Here is a 24,123-nt window from a genome sequence, read left to right on the forward strand (position 1 = left end):
ATGAGCGCTAGGTTGGAAGCATCACATCTTGACTTAATGTAGGATATGAGTTTGGGCCTCAATAGAGGAAAGGGTAGTGTGCGAACACAATAAATCATTGAATCTTCTTGCTGGTTGGCTTTGAAATCCAAAGTGGCCAGAACTGCCCTTGTTTTTAAAATTTTTATTGTCCTCTACCATTCTGCTTCTTGTTCCAACTCAAACTCAAGTTGAGGTTTGACTCCAGACAATGGAACTGATATAGCTATCTGTCCATATTTGGGAAGGAGAGCTAATAATGGATGACATCAAGAAGGCTATGTTGTTTAATACCTATTTTGCTTCATCTTTTCTAAAAAAGTTAATGGTGACCAGATACGCAACACAATTAATAACAGCAACAAGGAGGAAGGAATGCAAGCCAAGGCATGGATTAGGATAAAGAATATTTAGCTAAGTTAGATATAGTCAAGTGAGCAAGGCCTGAGGAAATTCATCCTAGGGTGCTTAAGGAATTAGCTGAAGCAATCTTGGAACTGTTATCCATTATCTTTGAAAACTGTTGGAGGAAAGGTGAGGTCCCAGGGGGCTGGAGAAGAACAAACATAACGCCTGTATTTAAAAAGGGGATCCAAGAGGACTTGGGGAATAATAGGCCAGTCAACCCAACTTTGATACCTGGAAAGATACTGGAGCAAATTATCACATTTGTGGTTTTAAAAAGGTTGCTGCCAGAATTGGGGGAGCTCAGTGGTGCAGTTCAGGAGGCTGCAGCCAGCTGCACAGTGATTATTGTGGAGAACTCCTCCTTCAGTGGGGCTGATTGTGAGATAAGCCGTATGTCAGTTCTGTAAAGGTTTCAGAGTAGCAGCCATGTTAGTCTCTATCCGCAGAAATAACAGGAGTACTTGTGGCACCTTAGAGACTAACATTTATTTCAGCATGAGCTTTCGTAGCTCACAAAAGCTCATGCTGAAACAAATTTGTTAGTCTCTAAGGTGCCACAAGTACTCCAGTTCTATAAAGGATGCAGCTGGTGTGGTTTCACCATGAGGGACTCTGTCCTCTTATTTGCCTGTTTTGTACTCTTTCATCAGAACATAATGTCAGGCTGATCGTTTGAAATCAAGCTGAAATGATTTGTTCCTGCTCTCCATCTCAGTTGGGATGTAGTGCGTTGAGGGGAGGTGTAAAGAGGTTAAAGTTTGTGAAAGCCCTTTAAATACGGGAAGAATGGAATGTTGCAAACTTATCTCAAAGGCATTTGGGGAGCTGGAACTGTACTTTCATAGTGCTCTTGGGATCACAAATCCATTCTTCCATTAGGTTTACCGACCCCAACCTGAAAAATCTAATAAGGCAGACCAGACTGGAGTAAAAGTGCCTTAACTAACAAGGCTGACCATAGGTTGTAATGGATACAACAAGGACTCCTGTGTCTTGGGAGATCATTTTGTATAAAGTGCAGAAATATGTCCCTTGGGCCCAGGACACTGTTATTATCTGTAGTAATTCTCCAGTGCTCTGTCTAGCTCATTTTAAATATCTCACACAATGCAGGTTTCTAGGACTTTACTTTTTAGATTGTTTCATAGTATTTATAGACCTCAAACAGGAGGTTTCTTCTAATAATCAGCCTTTGTTCAGCTTCATTGCATTATCACTAACTTTACCTCCTTACATCAATCCAAACAATACTTCTTCCTTATTGGTATTAACCAGCTGCAAGTATTTGCTGAATGTAATTGTCTGGTCTATACGTCTGCTTTTCTCTTTGTAACATTCTAATAATTCTTTTGGTTTTGAAATTATGGAAGTTGGGGGAGGAAACCAATAGACGCTTTGAAAGATGAATGAAGGAAAGCCTGGATCTGGATGCCAAAGTAACAAAATCAGTGGGACATTTCAATAAAACTTGGATTTTGTAAAGTACTTTTTACATACAGTAAGACAGTTCCCAGAATTAAAAACAAAAAAAAATCCAGTGTCAGTACTTCAAAAAAAAAAAAAAAAATTTAAACAGCACCAGTGGTGGAAAGTATAAAATATGTTTTAAAAACTTTTTTTGTTTTGTTTTTAATAAACCAAATCTTTGGATGGGGATTTGCATTTCAAAGATTTTTAATTGTCAGTGGAATGTTTACTTTTGTAAGATTTAAAAAAGACTGGTTCCTAAAGGTTAATAGGATCTTCAGTGATTCTAGTTAGGATGAAAATCATAAGGACACTGTATTCTCGTGCCATAAATGGACCACGAGGAAGGAAACAATGAGAAACTCCCTCAATAATGCAGTATTGTAGTTAGGAGCATTATGGGAGTTTTACACTTTAAATATCCAGATTTGGCCACTGTTATAGATAGGATACTGGACTAGATGAGCCAGCATGTGGCATCTGAGCTTCTTGGGAGTCATAACTATTGATGCCATGAGTTCGCAAAAAGTGCATTATTTTGGGATTGAAACTGAGTGCCTATAGTTTTAGATTCCTATAGCAGAGTTGGTTGCCAAGGTAAATTTAATGGTTCCAAGTGAATGTCTATTGAATCTTTAAGTTTGTTGTGTTTCTGGTGTGTAGTGTGTGTGTGTAAAAACCAGGTGGCACTCAGGCCCCCAAACATATATCTGTTTCCTCCCAGGAGCTGTTCGAAGCATTTGAATGTGTCCAGAGCAAGCATGAATCGGACAGGAAGAAAAGAGATGGCCGCACATACAGATTCAGTGTGGAAGCAACCTCGGCTCTCCGGAAGCTTTTGTTGAGGGCTCCCCGCCGGGCACAAGCCCTGCTGGAGTTCTTGCAGGGAGAACGTGGCACACCCAGCTCTGCACTCCAGCACAGTTGCTCTGTGCAAAACGTCTACGTTGACTTTCTCCGTGACTCCTTAAAATCTCTGCAGAGGCTTCAGCGGTATCCCAAATCCTCAGGAGAATTGGATCAGAGTGAGACAGTAGATGCTATTTATGGTGTCCTTAGTGTGTTGCATTTTGAAGTGGAGCATCAGACTGGTGAGCTCAGACACTTGTGCAGGGAGCTGTTGGATGCTTGCTGGGCTGAAGGAAGCCCACTGAAGGAAGAGAGGTTACTGAGCTGCATACTGAGGAAGCAGAGCCATGCCTTGCTCAGTCTGTACAGCAATGTCTTCACAGAGAGGACAAGAGAGAAACTGTTGGGGCCAAAGTTGCCAGGAAAAGGTTTGTTTTGTTTTCTCATTAAAAGTTGGACCATTGAGACTTTGCAGGCAAAACAGGTTGGGGGAGCAAGGGATGGGAGTTCGGCCATGTAGGGATTTTTTTGTTATGGAGACTTAGTTATGGAGTCTGAACGTGGCTTTTGCTTAGTGATTCCCTAACTGTTCTACTGCTGAAAACCTTGCCCAGGGCCTGCTTTCTTCAGAGGTAGCTCTCTGTGTTTGAAAGTAATCCCATTTATGTGTCTCTCAGGTTCATCTGAGCAGTTGGACACAGAGCGGGTAATGCTGGCTTTGTTCGCAGAGCCTGAAGAGGTTTATTCTTGGAAGACTGCCTATTTTTACTGCCTGAGCAGCAGCAAGCACTTTCTGGAGCAGATTCTGGTATGGTAATAAAGATGAAAGGAAAGGGGAAAACCCCAGTAGTGGATCAAGTTAGTGCCAGGATTCCAGCGTTAGAACACTTTACATTTGATTAGAGGTCTTCAGAAGTCCTGGTTTTTGGTGCCAAGATATTAGCCAGCTAGCAGTGGGTTTTTATAATCTGTTGACCCATCTGCACTGTTTCATCTCTATGACTTAAGATATCAGCATGGAGCTCTCTGGAAGATTTAAACCTGTGTGGTTTGATGGTTAGAACAGAAGATGTGGGAGATGGGACTCCTGTATTCTACTCCCAGCCCTGCTAGGGATTCCCAATGATTCACTGAGTAACCTTGGCAGCCACTTAATCTCTCTCTGATTCAAGAACCCCATATGTAAAATGGGGATGATGCTTCACAAAAGGTTTGTGGAGTTAAATGGATATTTGTGAAGCAGGTGAGAACCTGGGGTGAAAGGTGATATAGGAGATAAAAGTGCGCAAAATAAAGTCTAATGTATTGAGGGCATGAGAATCCAGACAGGTGAGCCAAGATTTATTCTATTACTGGCTCAAAAACTCCATCTATAGCTCAACAGATTCTTCTCTAGTTTCTGCATAAAACCTATTTGGAAAATTATGCAGACTTAGAGTAGCCAGGGAGAGGGGATAGATTGATTCTCTGACTTCTACTTAGTGACGCCTTTTCTTTGTAGCCCAAATAAAAAGAAACTTGGTGGCCTGTAAAATCTGGGTTTGAGGAAGTTAAACCACTTTCTGAAACTATTGTGACAGCCCACCACCACCCCAGCAGGATTTTGCATTTTTAGAATAACAAATACTTGCTTCCTTTTTGTTCTCTAGGTGACTGCATTAACACTATTAAAAAGGGAAGACTTCACAGGCTTGAGCAGCTTACTGAGTCGAGAATTCAACCCCCTCAGCCGTCTTCTGGTATTGCTAGGGTGGACTCACTGTCACAGCTTAGAATCAGCAAAAAAATTGTTACATGCTCTTCACAAAACTCAGGTAAGTAAGCGAGTGGAGAGCTGGTTGAAATGGCTGAATGCTATGACTGACAGTTCAGATTTGATTAACAATCCAAGCAACTAATTTACAATGACTGGAATCAAACTGAAGTCTCTGAAATGAGACTTGTTCTAACTGCATAAACTGAGATTCTGAACTTTAAATGTCTTTCCAAATGGAAGATGTAAGGGTGAATCCTCTGGTTAGGATTTTCAGCCTCTTTTTTTTTTTTTTTTTTTTAAAGAGATTTTTATAAATCAAACCTTTTTCTTAAAACAAATAGTATATAGGCAGTAGCATTTCAAGTTCACCTTTGCTATATCTCCGTCAATGTGCCTGAACTGGACCTGAATGGGGTTGTCAGGGCCCATTCAATCCTTGACCTCAGAAACTCAAGGCCAAATAGTGCCGTGTATATATATGGAGATATACCTATCTCATAGAGCTGGAAGGGACCCCAAAAGATCATCGAGTCCGGCCCCCTGCCTTCACTAGCAGGACCAAGTACTGATTTTGCTCCAGATCCCTAAGTGGCCCCCTCAAGGATTGAGCTACAACCATGAGTTTAGCAGGCTAATGCTCAAACCACTGAGCTGTCCCTCCCACCTAATGGTTTTGAGTTTGTATTGTGGGTACTTATGCCCTAGGAACTGCATTGACACTTAGTCCATTTCACATCTGCCACTGAACTTGTAGGCACGATTGATCTGAGTTGAGCGGTGCCATCCACTTAATCCTGAATGCCCAAAATAACATCCACAGTAGTCTAAATGTCAGAGTTGAGACTAGAGGGTTCACTTTGTTTTGGAATCTCTTTCCTTTTCTGGGTATACAGAGCTTTTAAACACTAAGCCTGTAGTTCCAATCCAGGCAGTGTTGGTGAGTAGTTGCCTTGGACAACTGATAATGGGACACTGAGCCTTTCACTTTTAGATCATTTATTGATCTCCATCACAGGTCAATAAAGTCTTAAGGGAGTTACTGTCTGATGCCTGATCAGTGACCTGTGTAAGATAACAGTCTCAGATCAGTGTTCAGTGGGCAGACATCCATAGCAGAACATAAGCATATTGGAGGTGAGTTTGTAGGCAGCTTGTGTTTCTAACTCATACAGTATCTGTTCTGGATATATAACTAGAGCAGAGGTGGGCAAACTTTTTTTTTTTTTTTTTTTTTTTTTTTTTTTTTTTTTTTTTTTTTTTTGTCCCGAGGGCCACATTGAGGTTGCAAAAGTGTATGGAGGGCTGGGTAGCGAAGGCTGTGCCTCCCCAAACAGCCTGGTCCCTGCCCCTCATCCAACCCTTCCCCCCCCTTTGGCCCCTAACCACCCCCCTGGGACTTCACCCCCTGTCCAGCCCCCCCCTCCGCTCCCTGACTGCCCTGATCCCTATTTACACCCCACCCCCTGACAGGCCCCCTGGGACTCCCATGCCTATTCACACTCACCCTGTTCCCCACCCCCTCCCCCCGAACCTCTGCCTCGTCCAGCCGCTCTCTGTCCCCTGACTGCCCCCTGGAACCCCTTGCACCTCATCCAACCCCCTCGCTCCCTGCCCCCTTACCATGCCGCTCAGAACAGCATGTCTGGCAGCTGTGCCGCCTGGCTGAAGCCAGACACACTGCTGCGCTGCCCTGCACGAGCTCGCAACCCTGCTGCTCAGAGCGCCGCCTGTGTGGCGGAGTGGCTGCAGGGGAGGGGGAACAGTAGGGTAGGGTCTGGGGGCTAGCCTTCCCAGCTGGAAGCTCAAGGGCCAGGCAGGACGGTCCTGCGGGCTGGATGTGGCCCGCAGGCTGTAGTTTGCCCACCTCTGAATTAGAGTGACAACTCTGGAGATGTAAGTCCTGTAGTAGGTTTCAGAAGCACTAAATTCTCTTTACAAATAAAATGTTAAAAGATACAAGGATGAGCTTACAGACTGGAAAAATGGCCGGGTCAGGTTTAGATTGATTAACATTAACAGGGCCCCTTGAAAACAAAATGTAGCTTTCTATCCTCCATTTTGTTGCTTTAATGTGTAAATAAAGTAAAAGTGCAGAAATCTGCCCATCTAAATATGTTAAGATTCCTTTAGCCATTAAACATCACACATGTGAAGCGGACTCTGGTTTTGTGCTATTCTTGATAAGGTAGAGGGGTCTGGTGTAAATGTGATCTCTTCATTTTATGTCAGCTAATGCTAATTTGCTCTGTCTCTCTCTAACAGAGTCTGTGCAATGATTCAGTATTGAAAGAGTTCTGTGATGGGCTGTGGGCTCAAGTGCAGGTTCTTGAATGGTGCATACAGCAAAACAGGTAAAACAGCCAGAAGCACTCTTTTTACTAGCCATGTATTTTGACAAAGGCTCCCCATGTAGCCAGAATTGCATATGTAGAGGTTTAATATGCAAATACCAAGTATACAGTATCTATGCCATGTCTCCCTTAGTGGCCATAAGTATAGAAACTGGATGTTTCTCTACGTTTTTATTTAATATTTTTAAATTCTCAAGCTGAGTCCAGTGTTAAAACTGGAAGATCCTTGGTGTAGACCAGGTTCAGGTGGTGGACCTGTTTTCACCGTTTTGATTAGTCTTGCTTTTTCTTGCAGTATTACTATCCCAAAGGAGATTCTTTTGCAACACTTGTACAGTCTGGATTGCCACTCTGCACTCTACTCTCTGTATCACCTCACCAACCTTCTGGCCCTGAATGAAGAGGATGTCATTGAGCTTCTTCAGAAGGTTCCAGCCAGAGACCAGGAGACACAGGGTAAATGAGTAGGAATGTGACTGCAGAAGGATACCTTTTAAGAGTCCACTCAGCATATATCTTTAAAATCCTCACAATGCTGATAGTACTGCTATCTGGAAGGATCAGTGCATATAACTTGCACTTTGCAAATAATAAACATATAATTTAACAGAACTTAAAGCCAACTCCATAGGGTCTAGGAAGGTGATTTTCAACAATTTCCATTTTAAAGGAGAACTGTCTCCTATGAGAAGGTTATGAAACCCAGTTCCAAAGACTCTCTGAAGATGGTAATTTAACTTTGCACATACATGATAGCATCTTCCACCAGAGTACTTAAAAAATATTTAAGACTTTTTCTGAGTATAATTTAATAAAAGTGTCAAGGCTGATTCCCCACTCTGGTACTTTGAGTGCAGAAGGTTGGGGCGTGCAAGGATTCTAAAAATTAATACTGGCTGGTATTAAACTCCCAAGGTCACAGCTTCTCTCTGACCTTGGATAGGTAGATGCTGCCACCACTCAAGTGCAACCCCACTCCTCTTTTGAGAACCCAGGAAGGAGCACTTGGGAGTTCCTTCCTCTGCGGTACCGTCAAGCCCTTTCACCCTCCCCCACTTCCCCAGGGAAGAGCTGAGTAAGAAAACAAAGGAAATCAGCTGTTGCCACCAGCTAATTAAATAGCATATGCACTAACCTCTTAGGACACACAAAAAACAATTTTATTCTTAAAATAGGTAAGTTTTATTAAAAAAGAAAAAAATACATTTGGAACTTAGGCTATTGCTAGAATTAAAGAGAGCAAATATAATAATTAAGCATCAAAAATGGTTTTCTTGAGGTCCAGCTTAAAGGTTACAAGCAAAAAAAAGCATTTTGGGGTTAGCACAGAGTCCATAAGCCAATAAGAAATAACCTTATTGGTTCTTCCTGATTTACTTGCATATCTCGAGTTCAAATACGTAGTTCTAGGTATGATCTGATGATTTTCCATACCTGGATTAAAGCTGCTTATAGCATTGCTGCTATGTTGTCTCCTCTCTCCGGAGAACAACAGACAGATAAAGGGAAAGTTTTTTTTTTTTTTTTTTCCCAATTTTAAACAGTTCTGACCCTCACATTAGCTCTTTTGGTCTGGTGCCCATTCACTTCCCTTTACCTGTGCATGCTGTCAGACTTTTTAACTCTTTACAGGTAAAGCAAGTAGAGAATAGCCAAAGCTAACTGGCTGGCTGGGTGTCCACAAAAGGGAGCTACCCCTCGTCTCATTTATCACTAAAGTGAATTAATTTTAAAATCTCATTTGCTTTTCACTGTCCTATCCCTGCATATTCTCAGCTTGGAGAGTAAAGGTAGACTGGTCAGTTTCTCTGTGGCTCACATGCACATGCACAAGGCTCTTGGGTTTCAGTTTCCAACTGGAAGGGAAGATTCAGTTATGTTTATAAAAATCCGTTCTTACTTTTTAAAAATTCACTGACGTACAAAATGCCATGCCATTTTCTAATGTTAGCTTTTGCAAAAACCTCTTAAATTTAACCTTAACATTTGGCCCTAAGCTAGCCGATGGAGTGCTTATTTTAAATAAAATAAATAAATAAATCTAGGCTTTGAAATTCCTTAGATTACTATGTAATGTATGTTAAAGGGAATTTTCAAGAGTTTTTCAGAAGCGCCTGTTGTGCTTGTATCTCTAGTAAGTGAAGCTAGTGTCTAGGTCAGTGGTTGCTTCCTGGCAGGGGATCTACTTGATGCACAGTAGCTTTGACTCCACAGAAAGCACTGAGAACTGGAAAGCTGCAGACTCTTGTGAGGTGTCTTGGTCTTTGTTTTCTCCCTGCTTGTGGGAAGCTGTGTGTGTCTGTGTATGGAATGTGTCATTTCAAGTTGTTTAAATGAACCAACAATTTTCAATGATAGAACTTGCAGTAATGCTGAATCTGATTTCTTTTGCTTTCTAAAAGGAAGCCAGTTCTTTATCTCCTACCACAAATTGTCAAGCTGGTGGCTTCCTATTTTTTAATATTAAATTCCTAACTTTGTGTGTTGTGGGGTGTGTGTGTGTGTGTGCTGATGACAGGGAGTTGGGGATCAAATAGTGCCCCAATGAACAGAGGTTTATCTCTATCTCACCTTCCAGCTCCCTATGCCTGTTCAAATGAATGTTTGTGAGACAGAGGAGAGGTAAAGGCTGGTCATGGGATAGGCCTAGGATGAAACCCAACCTGGGGTATTCTACCCCCTCCTATCTTTTTTTCTTTTTTTTCAATTATGTTGTAATTATCTCTCACAGTCAGCAAGATCTTTTCTTTCTTTCAAGGCCTGTTGTTGAGACTTATTTGATGCTGTACCGTTACATTGACTTAGTACAGTACTCCTCTCTGCAGATAGATGTTTGTTAAAATCTCAGTTATAATACTGGACTCTACCTTAAAATGCCTGCTGATGAAATACTATCAGAGACCTCTCTGGGGCGGGAAGACTCAGGCCACGTAGATCTGCCTGAGTCATGCAGCTGCACAGAAGGAAAATTCTAGCCCTGGTTTCACTTCTCTTAGATCACTTGAATTTACAGAACTAGTTTATGAAAATTAAACCTTCCCTTTTCTTCCAGCTCAGCGGTGAATTAAGAGACTTGCATTTAAAAGGGGTGCTGTGACTGTGAATTCTTTTACGGTTCAGCTTGCCGACAGAGTAAACTTTGATAGCGTATCCTGAAATTGAAAGAGTGGGGGGAGGGGAAGCTTAAAAGAATGTTGTTTTCTACTCTGATGATGACGATTAAAAGCATAATTTGGGTAGGCCCAAAAATAGCAGCACATACCATGAAAAGGCTTTCACCCACTTCCCTTCCTCCCTGTGCATGCACCTGTCTGCTACTGCCTCAGTTTAATTTTTGCTGCTGCTGTTACTTGTTAACACCCTCCTGCAAGGCCTGGAGAAGAACATGCTTCTGAGCTTCCCTCACAGATCAGTGTATCAGGGTGATCTCTCTTTTAGTGCATGAGACAGTGTAATTGACCATGAACAAAACAATGAAACTGACCAGACACACAGTGCTGTCAAATGCACAGACTAGAGTACGAGTTATATGACACCTGGCTAAAACACCAGCAGCCACCTTTCCTAAACTATCATTCCTGTAGTTGTTACCACCTGCAGAACTACAGTGGTAGGAAGCTTCAGGGAAAAAAAGACTAGTCTAAATATAGCCCTATTAGCAGCTGCTAATCTTCTGCTCCCAATGTGGAAAGGACCCAAATAAAGTGTTTCAGTTATAATGGTGTTTGGAGACACAGTGAGATAATTTATGTTTGAATAGTCTGGATGAAGACTTTTTCTAGAAAGCCATATGAGTCAAACTCTGCTCTAGTCTGTGTGGTTGTGTCTGCCCTTTTCTGAAAATCTCCCACCATTATTTTAGCAAGAGAGGATATATCCCTATAGACTTGAGACTGGCGTTTTTATCACTGCAATGACTAATTGTACTGAGTAGGTGAAGGGTATGTCAACATTGCAGTTAGGCCAGCAACGGGTGTTTGTGTCTGCTGACTCAGGCTTATGAGGCTTGGGCTACGAGGGGGGGCTGTCTAATTGCGGTGTAGATGCTCAAGCTGGAGACCAGGTTCTAGGACTCTTCCCCCATTGTGGGGTCCTAGAGCCTGGGCTCCAGCCCAAGCTCAAACATCTACACCACAAGCAGACAGCCCTATAGCCAGGACCCGTGAGCCCAAGTCAGTAGACACAGGCCAGCAGTGGGTATTTAGTTGCAGTGTAGACATACCATTACTGGACGGGATGGTAAAAACACCCGAGTACTGTCTACACTCCACCCTCCACCATTGCTTCCACTAGTAGGGCTGCAATGATGGATCTTGGGCTGTGCTTACACTGGCAGATTTATTTTGTGTATAACTCCTTAGTTTTATGGCATGATTCTCAGAAAAAGTCTGTGCTTCTTGTTTGCTTGGAAACAATGCTTGAGCACTCTGATTAACATAGTTGAAACACTTTTCTAGCTAATGCAGTTCAGCTCCCAGTGTTTGGACAGGACCATAGGCATTATGTGACTCCAGTATATTGGTATGAATAGTTGAGGAATACCCATGCTGCACTACCAGCAGGCAGATGGGCTGGCCCAGCCAGTCCATCTATTAAAAAAATACTACCCTGTTGTACAGCAGAGGTCCCAAACACTGCAGTAACATTGTTTTAAATGGTAGTGTTTGGCACCGCTACTGTACAATAATGCAGTATCTATTAGAAACCAATACATTTATCTATATAGGGAACATAAGTTGTACTGAAAGCAGAAATGCCAAACTGCCTGTGCATTTGGTTCCCTGATGAGCTAGTGGTGACTTGTACACAGTATTCAGCTCTGCTGTTTTAATCTGATAAGAAGAGACCACATTTTAGTATGTGATACCTTTCCTGCCCCTAAAACAAGCTGGGAAGGGTGGAGAGAATTAGTGGGGGAGACCTTTCAAGCTGCTGGTATTTGCCATAAAGAGGGCAGGGGACTGGACTTGATGACCTCTCGAGGTCCCTTCTAGTCCTAGAATCTATGAATCTATGAAAAAAAACCCAAAAGGGTATAATTTTCCCTTATTTTCTTCAAATCCTTTACTGGTCACCTTTTAATCATGCTTAATAGTCATGCTTAAGTGTTGTTCAGGTGGGGTAGCGCCCAAATTAGGTTTTAAAAATTTAATCAGCTAATTTGGTTGGAGTCAAACTATAATACAGCTAGGTTAATACAAATCTTTAGAACAGTTCATAAACTAGTTTGGCCACAAAGTCTGCACAAGGAAAATCTACCACGTTGCAGGACATGTTATAACATGTTAGCATTCAACCTGGTTAAAGTAAGGTTTGGCCTTGCACTGTAAATGGATCAACACAACTCCGTCCTATCTACACTGCAAGGCCAAACCATATATTGAACATGTTTAATGCTTTTGTGTTGTAACCACATCCAGCCACACAGACCTTTAGGCAATGCTTATACTAGGATAGATTTGCTTAAATTTCCCACTGTTGCCAAGTATGGATCTTGTTCTCTGTTCTTTGTTCCATATGTTGTTAAATCATCATATCATGGAGGAAGGCTGGGTGGAGATCAGCTGTGGAAGGCCACCTGTATAAGAAGTGACTGGAAAAGAGTGATTGTGGAGTACACAGGGTCAAGGATGATGATCAGGTATAGGAAAGGGCAAGAAGAAAGGGCAGAGCTACTCATGGAGAAGGAAACTAAGAGAGCATCAAGATGACCTGAATTGTCAGAATGTAAGGAAGTGGCAGAAGATGAAATGGGAACCAAGCTGTGCCAGGGGCTTGAAGAGGTGTGTGTGTGGGGGGGAATAAATCGATACAGAGTTTCAAGGAAAGCAGACAATATAGCTGACATAGTAAACAAGGAAGATGATTTTGATAGCTGTATGTTGGAGGATATTGAGGGTTGTGATGTGGAACCTAGAGAAAACTGAGAGGAAGAGATAAAAAAATACCAAAGGTTTAGAAATAGTATTGGAGAGGAAGAGGCAGATTTGAGATGTAGAGAATTTCGCAATAGCCAGGGTGGAATAAAGCGTAAAGCAGATAGAGGAGTCTTAAAATGCAAAGACTGGGAACCTGCATGACCAGAATTATGGTGGAATTGGCTGTGGAATTGTCTAGTAAATAACCCTGATTTGAGGTATTTAATTCCCTGGAAGCATGTCTACAACTTGAAATATAAGAATTAAAGGGCACCTCTCAATTTGAAAATCTTACTTCTGACAGACACTTTGACCCTACTATATCACAAGTACCCCGTAAGCAGGCTATACCCAAGACAAGTTAATAGGGATGTGGGGCAAAATTACTTTTCTTTTTAAATTGTGTTTACTTTTGTGTAGTTGTTTTCACTGTCTTCCGCAGTATAATTTTTTAGTTTCCCTCCAGCTGAACATTTGCCATCTTTATAAATGTCCGTACAGGGAGGTCAGAAAAATCCCTACTTTCCTTTTCTAAAAAGAATTAATGATGATGGGGAACTTGAAGACCATGTCCCTCAAAATATGTGAGAACTTACCCTCCCATGTTTCACTTTGCAGTGGTGCCGGTTTCCAGCCTCCTGAGTCAGCAACGCAACCTGGTGCTCTTCCGGGCATTTTGTGCCATGAAATACGCAATCTATGCACTGTGTGTGAATTCACACTGTCATTCGAAGTGCAAGGACTGCATGCACAGCCTTCTCAGTGACCTCCCTGAGGACTCGACCCCTCTTAAAGAACCACCAGGAGATCGGCCTCCTTACCTAGGTTTAGTAGCTTGTACATATCTAGGAACTAGATTCTGTGGATTGTAATTTATTTTAATATTACACTGTGAACATCTATAATTCCTTTATCCGAAGAGCTCAAAATATTTACAAACAAATAAACCTCACAGTGTCTTTGTGAGGTAGATAAGTGTTATTTTCTACATCTATTACTATTAGGTGTAAGTTACCCACCTTTGTAAAGCACTCTAAAATCCTTAGATTAAAAACAGTCTATAAGGGGAAAATGTTAGTATTAATGGGATATTTTAGCTGGGATTTTTTAAAAGAGCTTGATATTTCTGTAGCTAACGTTGTGGTTATCTAGTCTCTCTTAGTGGCCACAAGCTATAGAAATGCGCTAAAATGGAAGAAATCTGAGTTTGGGCCTCAGGGCATAAGATGTTCACTGTTGGGGTCAGGGAGGAGTAATGCCCTGCTCCCTCATTGCACATTTAGATTCTTTATCAGGAGAGGAATGTTCAGCGCTGACTCATTAGCATTGGTCATAGCTGGAGGCAGGCTGTTGAGCTAGATCAGGCCTGCACAACGTGCGGCCCGTGGCGGGATTCAAAAGGCTCTGCGCTGCCCACAGCTGCGGGGAGCCCAGAGTCCTTTAGATCCCAGCCGCAGCCGTGATTCAAAAGGCTCTGAGCTGCCCGCAGCCGCGGGGAGCTCAGAGCTCTTTAAATCTCAGCCGCAGCCGGGATTCAAAAGGCTCTGAGCTGCCCGCAGCGGTGGGGAGCCCACAGTCATTTAAATCTCAGCCGTGGCCGGGATTCAAAAGGCTCTGGGCTGACCACAGCGGCGGGGAGCCCAGAGCCATTTAAATTTCAGCCGTGGCCGGGATTCAAAAGGCTCTTGGCTGCCCGCAGCAGTGGAGAGCCCAGAGCCATTTAAATCTCAGCCGCCAGGGCCGGCTTTAGGCCAATTCAACCAATTCCCCTGAATCAGCCCGCCCCTAGGAGGACCACATGGCCAAGCCCCAGTACGGTGTACTGGCAAAAGCCAGTGCACTGTAGCGGGGTGGCCCAGCTTCCCCAGGGGGCAATTTGAAAGGCTGTAGCTCCCAGGCCCTTTAAATTGCCACCAGAGCTCCACTGCTGGAGCCCTGGGGTAGGGCTGTGGGGCTCTGGGGGCTATTTAAAAAGTCCGGGGTTCCCGTGGCTTCTACTGCCCCAGCCCTTTAAATAGCCACTGGAGCCCCACCACTTCCCCAGGGTTCCCGTGGCTATTTAAAGGGCTGGGGCGGTAGAAGAAGGGGAGCCCCGGGCCCTTTAAATACCCCCAGAGCCCTAGGGTAGCGAGGGGCTCTGGGGGCTATTTAAAGGGCCGGGGCTTCAGCTGCATCTGCCACACCGGTCCTTAAATAGTCGCTCAAGCCACACCACTTCCCCAGGGCTCTCTCGGCTTTTTACAGGGCTGGGGCGGTAGAAGCAAGGGAGCCGCGGGCTCTTTAAATAGCCCCCAGAGCCCTGGGGTAGCGGGGGGGGGGTGTCTCCAGATGCCTTTGCTGCCCTGGTCCTTTAAGTAGCCCCTGGAGCCCCACCACTTCCCCAGGGCTCCTGCAGCTATTTACAGGGCTGGGGCAGTGGAAGCAGAAGCAGGGGAGCCCCAGGCCCTTTAAATAGCTCCTGAGCCACGGGCTGCTACTGCTATCCTGGTGGAGGAGGCAGGAGGAGGGGGCACTCACCATACAGGATGGGCTGTATCTCCTGTTCCTGCACCAGTTGCCCGCAGCCAACCCCTGCTGCACCTCCTGCCCTGCCTGCACCAGTTCCTGTCTGCAGCCAGCCCTGCACCCGCTGCCCATAGCCAGCCCGTCTCCAGCCAGCCCCTCACCCCCTGCCTTGCCTTGAGCCCTGCACCAACCCCTGTCTCCAGCCAGCCCTGCACCCCCTTCCCTGTCTCCAGCCAACCCCTGCCGCACCCCCCTGCCTGAAGCCAGCCAGTCATGCGCTCCTTTTGTCTCCAGCCCTGCCAACCCATGCCGCACCCCTGCCTGAAGCCAGCCAGCACATCCCATGCGCCGTCTCCAGCCTGCCCCACACCCCTTGCCCAGCCTGCAGCCAGACCCTACCTCCAGCCACCTCCCCTCCACCTCCAGCCAGCCCCATGTCCACTTGTACCCTCTAGTTCCCAGGGAAGTAAGCCTGCACACCTGCTTCAATGAGGTGGGCAGGGAGCAGCTGGGACCCACACGTGCACCCTAGCACACCCTCAGGGAGGGGCGGAGCTCATTTCTAGTTCAGACACATCTTTTTAAAAAAGAACTTTAAGTAGGGTTAACATACATCTGTACTTTCCCGGACATGTCAGGCTTTTTGGATCTTAAATCGCCATCCAGGAGGAAAATACGGATGTATGGTAACCCTATTGGTACAAAAAATACATACTGTGGCAGAACTTTTTATAGGGAACTGGTTGCTAAGAAATGAGAGGCTTTTTTTTACATTTTTTTTTTTTTTCTTTCAGTCATCCCTGCCGGGGCCCCGCCGAAAATGTTCGAATTGGGCCCCGCACTTCCTAAAGCCGGCCCTGCCAGCTGCAGATGGGATTCAAAGGGCTCTGAGCTGCCCGCAGAGATTCTTGGCCGTGGCTGAGATTTAAAGGGCTCAGGGCTCCCCGCTGCCACAGGCAGCCCAGAGCCGTTTGAATCCCGGCGGCGGCTCCAGCAGATGCGCTGGGGCTGGGATTTAAAGGGCTCGGGCTCCCCTCAGCAGCAGGAGCTCTGGGCCCTTTAAATCCCTGCCCCTGCCTCACAAAGCTCCGGGTTCCCGCAGCCGCCGGAGCCCCGGGCCCTTTAATTTGACCCTGAGGGCTCCCAGCCAGCTCTTCAGCTGGGAGCCCCTGGTTGATTTAAAATCAAGTATCACCTCCCCACCCCCAACCTTCCTTTTTGGCCCACAGCTGTTTTGGTGGGGTGGCACTGGGAAAGGAGGGTTTGTTTCTGAATGGCTGGGCGGTGCTGGGGCAGAGTGTTTCTGCTGGGCCGGCGGGGGGCTGTTTCTGCGGGGCTGGAGGGGTTTCGTCCCTCAGCTGTTTTCTTTGGAGTAATGTGGCCCTCGCCGCTTTATGAGTTGTGCATGTCTGAGCTAGACGGACTAGTGCTCTGAACTGATATGGCAAAGATTCTTATAAAAGTCCATTGCCATTTTGTTCTTTAATGGTTCTCTTGTTTCCTATTCTTGTAACTTTGAGCACCACTGTGGAATCAGAAAGTGGGTAGGGGAGGAGGAAACAATTTCTGGAAAATGTTTTAAGTGTGTTTTTTATTTATTTTTTTTTTATAACACATACAGATTGTCCAGCTATTTTTCCTCATTATCTTGCCAAGTGCCAGCAGTTCTTACGGAGTGTCCCTGCTCCTCTGCATCTGGAGCTTCTGGAGAACATCTTCTCCCTGCTTTTTGTCTCCTATAGTGACCTCTACACAGAGACTCCCCTGCCTGAGGACTATGCAGAAGAGGACAATATTGTGAAAAAGAGCTGTGGTGCTAGGAACTTGGATGGTAGTGCCAGCCGAGAGTCTTCCACCTCAGAAAGTCCACAGCACCCAGCAGAGCCTGAAAGGAAGACAGAGAGATGTCCTCAGGCCCACCGGACAGTCTGCCATGGTATCCAAACTGTGCTTGGTTCAGAATTGAGTGGTGAGACCTGTGAATCCTCCAGGATGAGCTATCTAGATCTGAAACATTTTGCCAGTGGTGTCAGTGGATTTTTAGTGGATGATCTGGTAGTGGATGCCTTCCTCAAGATGCTCCTCAAGCACCTGGAAGAAATTCAGCGTTCTCTCCCATGGGATTCAAGTAACGTGCCCCATGAAGAGCTGGAGTTGGTAGAGTGCTTGAATTTCTCTGTAAATAGAGATGTCTTTGGGAGCAGAGTGCTGCAGTTCTCCAAATACCTCTCTGAAGCTCAGTGGAGATACAAAGTAGTGATGAGTAACAGAAATACAGGTAAGATCCACTGGGATCTCAGTAGCACCAGTTTGGTGATCCTTGAATTGAAAGATCTATAGCTCATTAATCTGGTGGGCTAGTATACTGGTCTTTAGTGTAGCTAGCAAGTGACTGTTTTCTCCATTTCTTTTGTCTGCTTCACAAACTCGCTACATGATATGGATGGCTGGAAGCTTCTGCTCTAGAGAGGCTCAGGACTTGGAAAACAGTAGATAGTGCCAGTCAGTCTTGGTGTGGTGCTAATGTCTTCTAGAGGCTGTGTGGGCTCAGACTTAGCAGAACATTCATGGAGCTGAAGTGTTGTGACCTTTTCTCCAACAAACCTTACTCTTGAGGGTGCATTAAATATTACTTTGAGCAGAGCCCAAGGGTAGTAGCATACTGATAGGAATCACAGAACCTTCCTTGGCATCTGTGGACAGATGAGTTTGAACTTCTCACTAGGGCATTGCCCTGGACCACACTGGCGTGTCCATCCTTATTTGTACTAAGCGCCTAGTTTCTTGCTATGTATCTGGCCTTTTTGTCATGACCAGTTGCCAGTCAGTGCATTTATATGTGTATAATAATGACTCCTAAAGAAATCACTAGAACTGCTACTCTTTCAGAACATCAGCTTGCAGCCTCCAAGAGACACTTCTCCTTAACCAGATGCTCCAGCTTGAGGAAGCGCCGTCAAACTCAAAGATGGAGGATGGGTGAGTTAAGAAATTGCTGTGGAGGCTGCCTTGCAAGTGCATGTCATGTGACCTGGATAGGAAACTAATTGGTGGTGTCTTGAGATGGGTGTCTCACAGGACTGGAAATTGGCCTAGTACTCTTATCTCCTCCAGCTCTTTACTCGGTATCCTAGATAGATACGATTGGTGTTGTGTGAAGTGTGGCTGGTCCCAGTCCAGTACCCATTGGTTAGATGTCGTCATCCCAAAATCCACCTCAGAATTAAAAGGCAACACACTTAAAACTGATACGTGGAAATAATTCTTTCTATACATATGATTACTCTGGAGAACTTGCAAGATATTGTGTTTTGAAAACAAAAAAGCCTCCCTCTCCCCCCTCCCCCCCCCAATCTATTTATGATCATGAATGAGCATAGCATCTGCAGTGATAGAAACTGGGATAAAAATTACAGTAGCCTTTGAGTCTCCTGCCTCAAGACCTAAACTGATCACCTTGCGAGGAAGAAAATCTGATATCCTTTTTGGCTCTCAGACAACATTGTAGAACTAAGACTATTCTTGGGATGGGAGTGGTTAAGTTTTCCTTTGAAGCATCTGACATTCTCCACTATCAGGAAACTAGACTGGATGGCCCACTCTTCTGTTCCAGAGTGAGTGTCTTCTTTAAGTGATGGCTCATGTCAAGACCACATCAGTGGTATCTTGCATTTGTCTAATAATCTGTTATCCCCACTGAGCTCTTTTGCCAGAAGAAGCTCTTTGATTGTCATGTCTGGGTCCTATATATTTCTCGTGCTGTTTTTTATTTTCCACTTCAGATTGTAAAGAGGGAACTTCACGTCAATCACTGGAGAGTACAAGCAGTGAATTGAGCACCAGCACATCAGGTACTAAATCTCATTGAAAGGATTTCTTTGTTTTGTCGTTACACAATGACATAATGCAGTACTGAAATTAACTGATTGGTTTGTGCACATCACTGCTCTGTGCAGATGGAGTCATTAGACTTTCAGACTTTTTCCTCCTAACATAAATTCTAGGTTGAAAGCCATGGACCTGTTCTTTTTGGAACAGGAAGATCAGCATTCTCTTGCTGCTTCTGTGATTTTGCAAATGGCTGTGTAATGCAGCTTAGTGACAATTGTGAACCTTTAGGAGACCACAGACTTGTTAGAATATAAAATATTTAAATTCATAAAAAGGCTTAAAGGACTGCAACTGCCCTCTTCCAAACACTGGGGTACCAGGGCCCTGAATTGTCCTCTCCCTCTTATTATTACAATATAAATATATATCATGTACGTTTAGCAGCTAATGCGTTAATACAAAATATGTATGTGCTTGGATGTAGTTACGGTTGTGGTAAGAGCTAGAACTGTGACTTTCTCTGTTGTGCCTTTAAAAGGTCACCGATAGTCACACTAATCCAGAGCCTGAGCTGACCCCAAATACCTTTCTGAGGCATCTGACATTGTGGTATCTAAGTGCCATGCTGACTTCATTGATGGCCGTGTGGGTTTGTCACATCTCAAGCCCATGGGTTTTTTGCTTGACTCATGTCTGTTGGGAATTGTTCTGGGGTGCTCTGTCTGAATTATGCTGTATAAAAACTGTGTTTTTCCATGGAATGCAATGTCTATTGGACCTGAAGTTGCCTTTCAGCTTCTTTGTCCTATCAGCAGTCACATTTGCTACTTGACAGAGTGCCTGTCGCCTCAGGCTATGATCTTGGCTGATCTCACAAGCTAAATAGGAATAGACCAGGTCAGCACTTGATTAGAAGACCATCAATGAACACCTAGGGTTCTATATCAACGTCGTTGTCTGATTCAGTACCTGAGACTCATCCCTCTATTACTACCGGGCCAGTGCCCCTGCTGATGCTTGGGGAGGGTCGGCTTCTGTGGAGTGCAGTCCTTCATGTGAATTATAAAACTGAGGTCCAGATCAGTAATAGTTTATTGAAGATCTCATTAAAAGTATAACAGTAGGATTCTTAACTGAAAATGTTCTTCATTTTCTGGCCTAAATAGTTGTTTAATAGGCACTGCAGCATCACACAGTGTCTGCCACAGAGGCAGGTGATGGGTGAACTCATCTCTGTAAAGTGCTTTGGATTCTTTGCAGTGGGAGACATTATATGTAATCATGACCAGCTGGATGTTGGTCACTTAAAGCAGACAATACAACCCTTTACAACTTTTTTTTTGTAAACCCCGCTTCAAATTCCCCACCTCCGTATTAAAGCCGAGAAGCATTGATGCCTGATGAAAAGTTTTGTTTCCATTATAACCCAGCATGTTGTTTCTCTCTTTGCTTTTGTAGAGGGAAGTACCAGTACTGTGTCTGGCTGGAGTGACCTGGAACGTAGGCTGAAGCCTCAGCAGCAGAACCTCCTCATCCCCATGATGCTTTCCCCACCTGAGTCACTCCTAGTCTCCTGTATCCTGAGGGGGAACTTTACAGAAGCCCATCAGGTACATGTGTGTTTGATCACTGCTACATAAAACTTGGAAACTGGTTCTGTATGGAAGCCTGCGCTGGTGATAGCTGAGGTTATTTATTTTGAATTTCTACTGTGTCAGCCAGCTGGGTTTTGAAGGACAAAGATATGAGGGAGAATGCTTTCCAAATTCAGGTGTCAGAGGGAATCCAGCAGCAGGAGGGAAACAAGCATCTAAGCCACTACCCTCAAGGAAGTTTTCTTTCTCTTTTAAAAATACCCTCTTTTTCACCTGGGTTTTCAACGTTTGCAAAGACTTTACCAGGCCTGGGTCTAACTTAGTGTTCCAGCTGGGTGAGGAAGAAGATGAGGAGCCCATGTGTGAAACACCAGTCTTGAATGAGAGGCAGTATTTGAGCTTTTTTTTTTTTTTTTTTGGTCACTGATCCCAAAAACATGACTCCACCACGTTCATGCCCAGTTGTAGTATGTAAAGACACACTGTAGTCCCCTAGCTGTTGGCTTGGACTGGTGTGTATGGCACACTGCTTTATGGGCAGGTGAAGGAGGTGTGTTTTGTGGCCAAGCTGTCAGAATAGGAGGCCCAAGATCTGTGTGCAGAAGTGTCTGCCGTTGACTCCTAGCCCCCTCATTTACATGTGCAAATAACCAACTTGTGCATGCAATTGTGCCTCTATATTGCCACACTCAGTTACAATTGCATGTGCATTTTTGTATGTAGCTTTTAGGCTGCCTTTCTGAAAAACTGGCCTGAAGTATTTTGGCAGTTGAATCCCCAAGAAAGTGCAGTGGTCTGGCTAGGATTGAGAGGGACATTGTCAAATGCTTTTGCATAGATACCCATGCATCAGCAGTAGGTAAATGTCAAGCCCTTAAACAATTCCAGTTAGCAAACATGATATTTTTATTTTCCTCTCCTGAGGCTAACGGATCTGTTTTCTTTGCTACGTTATGTTTTGTACAACACTGACATTAACAGGACTTGGAACAGGGTTTAACTGATGTTCCTTGTGATGGTCGTGTGGATTGCTAATGTAATTTTAGAATATTCTAGAGGGTATTCCCTGGCGGATAAGAACTAATTTACACTACGGGACTAGCTACTTCATCTTTTTAATGCACAATATATTGGAGTCTTGTAACATCTTTATAAGTTAGTTGTTAAAGTGAATCCAAATCCAATGTAATGGCACCTGCAAGCAGAGCTATATAGCTGTAATTGCAAAAGTGCTTCCATTATAAATCTCTGTTTTCAGGCATCTATAACTTTCTGAATAAAATTACCACATGGGCTGAAATTACTCATGTTTGTTTTTCAGTTGAGGCTTTTTTTAAAGTTTGAGTAAAATGCTATGGTGGCCTTTCAAACAGTATTTTGATGACGGTATTACTTGCATTCATTATTACCTGTGACAGGTGGCTTTGATGTTTAATTTGGAGTCTTCGGCTTGCTATGGTGAGCTGGTTTTCATGGAACGCTATCAAGAGGTGGTGCGGGAGCTCGCAAAAGTGGAGCACAAAATTGCATATCAGTCAGCTGATGGTATTGGAGGCATCAGGAGATCTGGCAGTGGCCGCTCAACACTTCAGGCTATTGGGAGTGCAGCAGCGGCTGGTAAGGATTGAATGATTGAATCCTACAAATTAGAGATGGGGAATCTGGCTAAGAGTGGAAAACAAATAAGGAAGAACAAGAGCTCAGATGATACAGCAGTGACTGTAATATGATTGCTTGGAGGAATAAACTGGCCTTTTTATATTAATGGCCTAGAAAACGAGAATAACAGGGAGCTGGCAATCTCTGGGTAACAGTTATTTAGGCTTTTGAAAACTGGAGATGACTGAGGAACTTCAGAATAACCTTAGAGTTGCAAATCTGGGCAGCATGATAAATGATAGTCAATGTTGATGAGTACAAGGTGATGCATGTTGTCAGAACAAAGTAAATTATTCAGACTGGCATGTTGCTGGGTTCTAAATTAGCTGTAACCACTCAGGGAAATTAACCAGGCATCTTTGTGAATAGCTCAGTGTGAACCTCTGTTCCATGTACAGCAGTGGTCCAAAGAGCTGATCAGATGCTGAACTGCATTAGTAAAGGACCAAAGAATTATCCATTAAGGGACATAGAATATTTGTTCAGTTTAACCAGTGACTGCATGTTGTTGGATTGTTTAGGTATGGTATTTTATTCCATCTCGGATGTTACTGATAAGTTGCTTGCCACCTCTGGAAGCCTTGTCCCTACTCTCCAAGAAAACTTTTGGACTAGCAGCATCCAGCTGGAGCATACAGATCCTATGAGTGAAGTTGTGGCAGACCTCAGCCCTTCAGCAATGGCAGCATTTGACTTAGCTTGTACTCAGTGCCACCTGTGGAAAACCTGCAAACAGCTGTTGGAAACAGCAGAGAGACGATTACATAATAGCCTTGAAACAAGGGGTAGGTTTCCCCTTTCTCTGTTCGGCTGTGTGGGATTTGGAAAAAATGCCTGTTTGCTTTCTCTAGTTTTAAAATAACTGTGCTTCATAGTAACAAGGAGTTTTAATGAACTCTGTCGTATGTCTTCCACCCTTAACCCCTACTTTCCCTCCCTTATCCAATGTTGCTTGTAGGCCGCAGACTTGACTTCATTCCACTGCACTGTGATGGCATAAGGGGCTTCCCAGCAGTTCTTCAACAAATAAATAAAATTCTCAACTACCCTTGTATGTCACAAGGACAATCCAAATCAGGTAAGTGTTTTCCCTTCTGCATGTTTTGAGGTTTTGGTTTTTGTTGTATTGGTTGCTAGTTTTCCAGGGCTAGGGACTACATGTGCAGAGTTCATTGCTTCTGAAATTTCTTTGTTGTATGCTGAACTGGTATCTGTTCCCTTTGTATTATGGAGGAATATTTGTTTAATGTATCAGCAACTTTTCTGGGTGTACTGAAAATCAGTAGACTGGATTTGGCCTTTACCACAATGGATAAGTAAATATAGCTAAGTAGATGTTCATTAAACAGTGTCTTCCAAAGATTTCCATAAAGCACCATGGAAAAATATAGCTTGAGATGTGGAAGCCATCGGGAACTGCTTTTAAAAGATCTGAATATAAATGATTAAATTTGATGGGTTTGGTTTTTAAAAACTTGAAATGACAACACTTGTTAGCTCTTTTCATCTTTTTCTGTGTGGCACAGGCATGCACTAAAACTTTCAGAAGCACATACATGTTTCTCTCAGCAAATTAGGTTGACTGCTGCATGAGTAGTTTTGGGTACACAGATATATCTATCTTTGAAAATCTAGTCCAGAATACAAGATGTGAAAAACTAACTTGAGCTGGGCATGTGGCTAGGGAAGAGAGGGCTGGAAGCAGCAGGCTTCTTGCTCAGAGAGGGAACCAGAGAGCAGCAGCTTCTCAGGAGAGAAGGCAGAGC

At 44.0% G+C, this 24,123-nt stretch overlaps 1 protein-coding gene across 11 annotated transcripts in view; it reads left to right on the forward strand.

Annotated features, from left to right (window-relative positions):
• Positions 1–24,123, forward strand: part of ZFYVE26 (zinc finger FYVE-type containing 26) — a 74,755-nt gene that overhangs the window by 4,368 nt on the left and 46,264 nt on the right. For 9 of the 11 annotated variants that reach the window (XM_050953389.1, XM_050953390.1, XM_050953393.1 and 6 more), the window contains exons 5-17: positions 2,618–3,170; positions 3,420–3,550; positions 4,392–4,556; positions 6,761–6,849; positions 7,145–7,305; positions 13,386–13,592; positions 16,894–17,550; positions 18,162–18,251; positions 19,055–19,123; positions 20,562–20,713; positions 22,117–22,315; positions 22,879–23,142; positions 23,316–23,435. In XM_050953389.1, coding sequence (XP_050809346.1) covers positions 2,618–3,170; positions 3,420–3,550; positions 4,392–4,556; positions 6,761–6,849; positions 7,145–7,305; positions 13,386–13,592; positions 16,894–17,550; positions 18,162–18,251; positions 19,055–19,123; positions 20,562–20,713; positions 22,117–22,315; positions 22,879–23,142; positions 23,316–23,435 — 2,857 coding nt within the window. The other 2 variants (XM_050953397.1, XM_050953396.1) reach the window with 2 other exon arrangements.

Source organism: Gopherus flavomarginatus, chromosome 5, assembly GCF_025201925.1.
Source record: "Gopherus flavomarginatus isolate rGopFla2 chromosome 5, rGopFla2.mat.asm, whole genome shotgun sequence".
NCBI classification, from domain to species: Eukaryota; Metazoa; Chordata; order Testudines; family Testudinidae; genus Gopherus; species Gopherus flavomarginatus.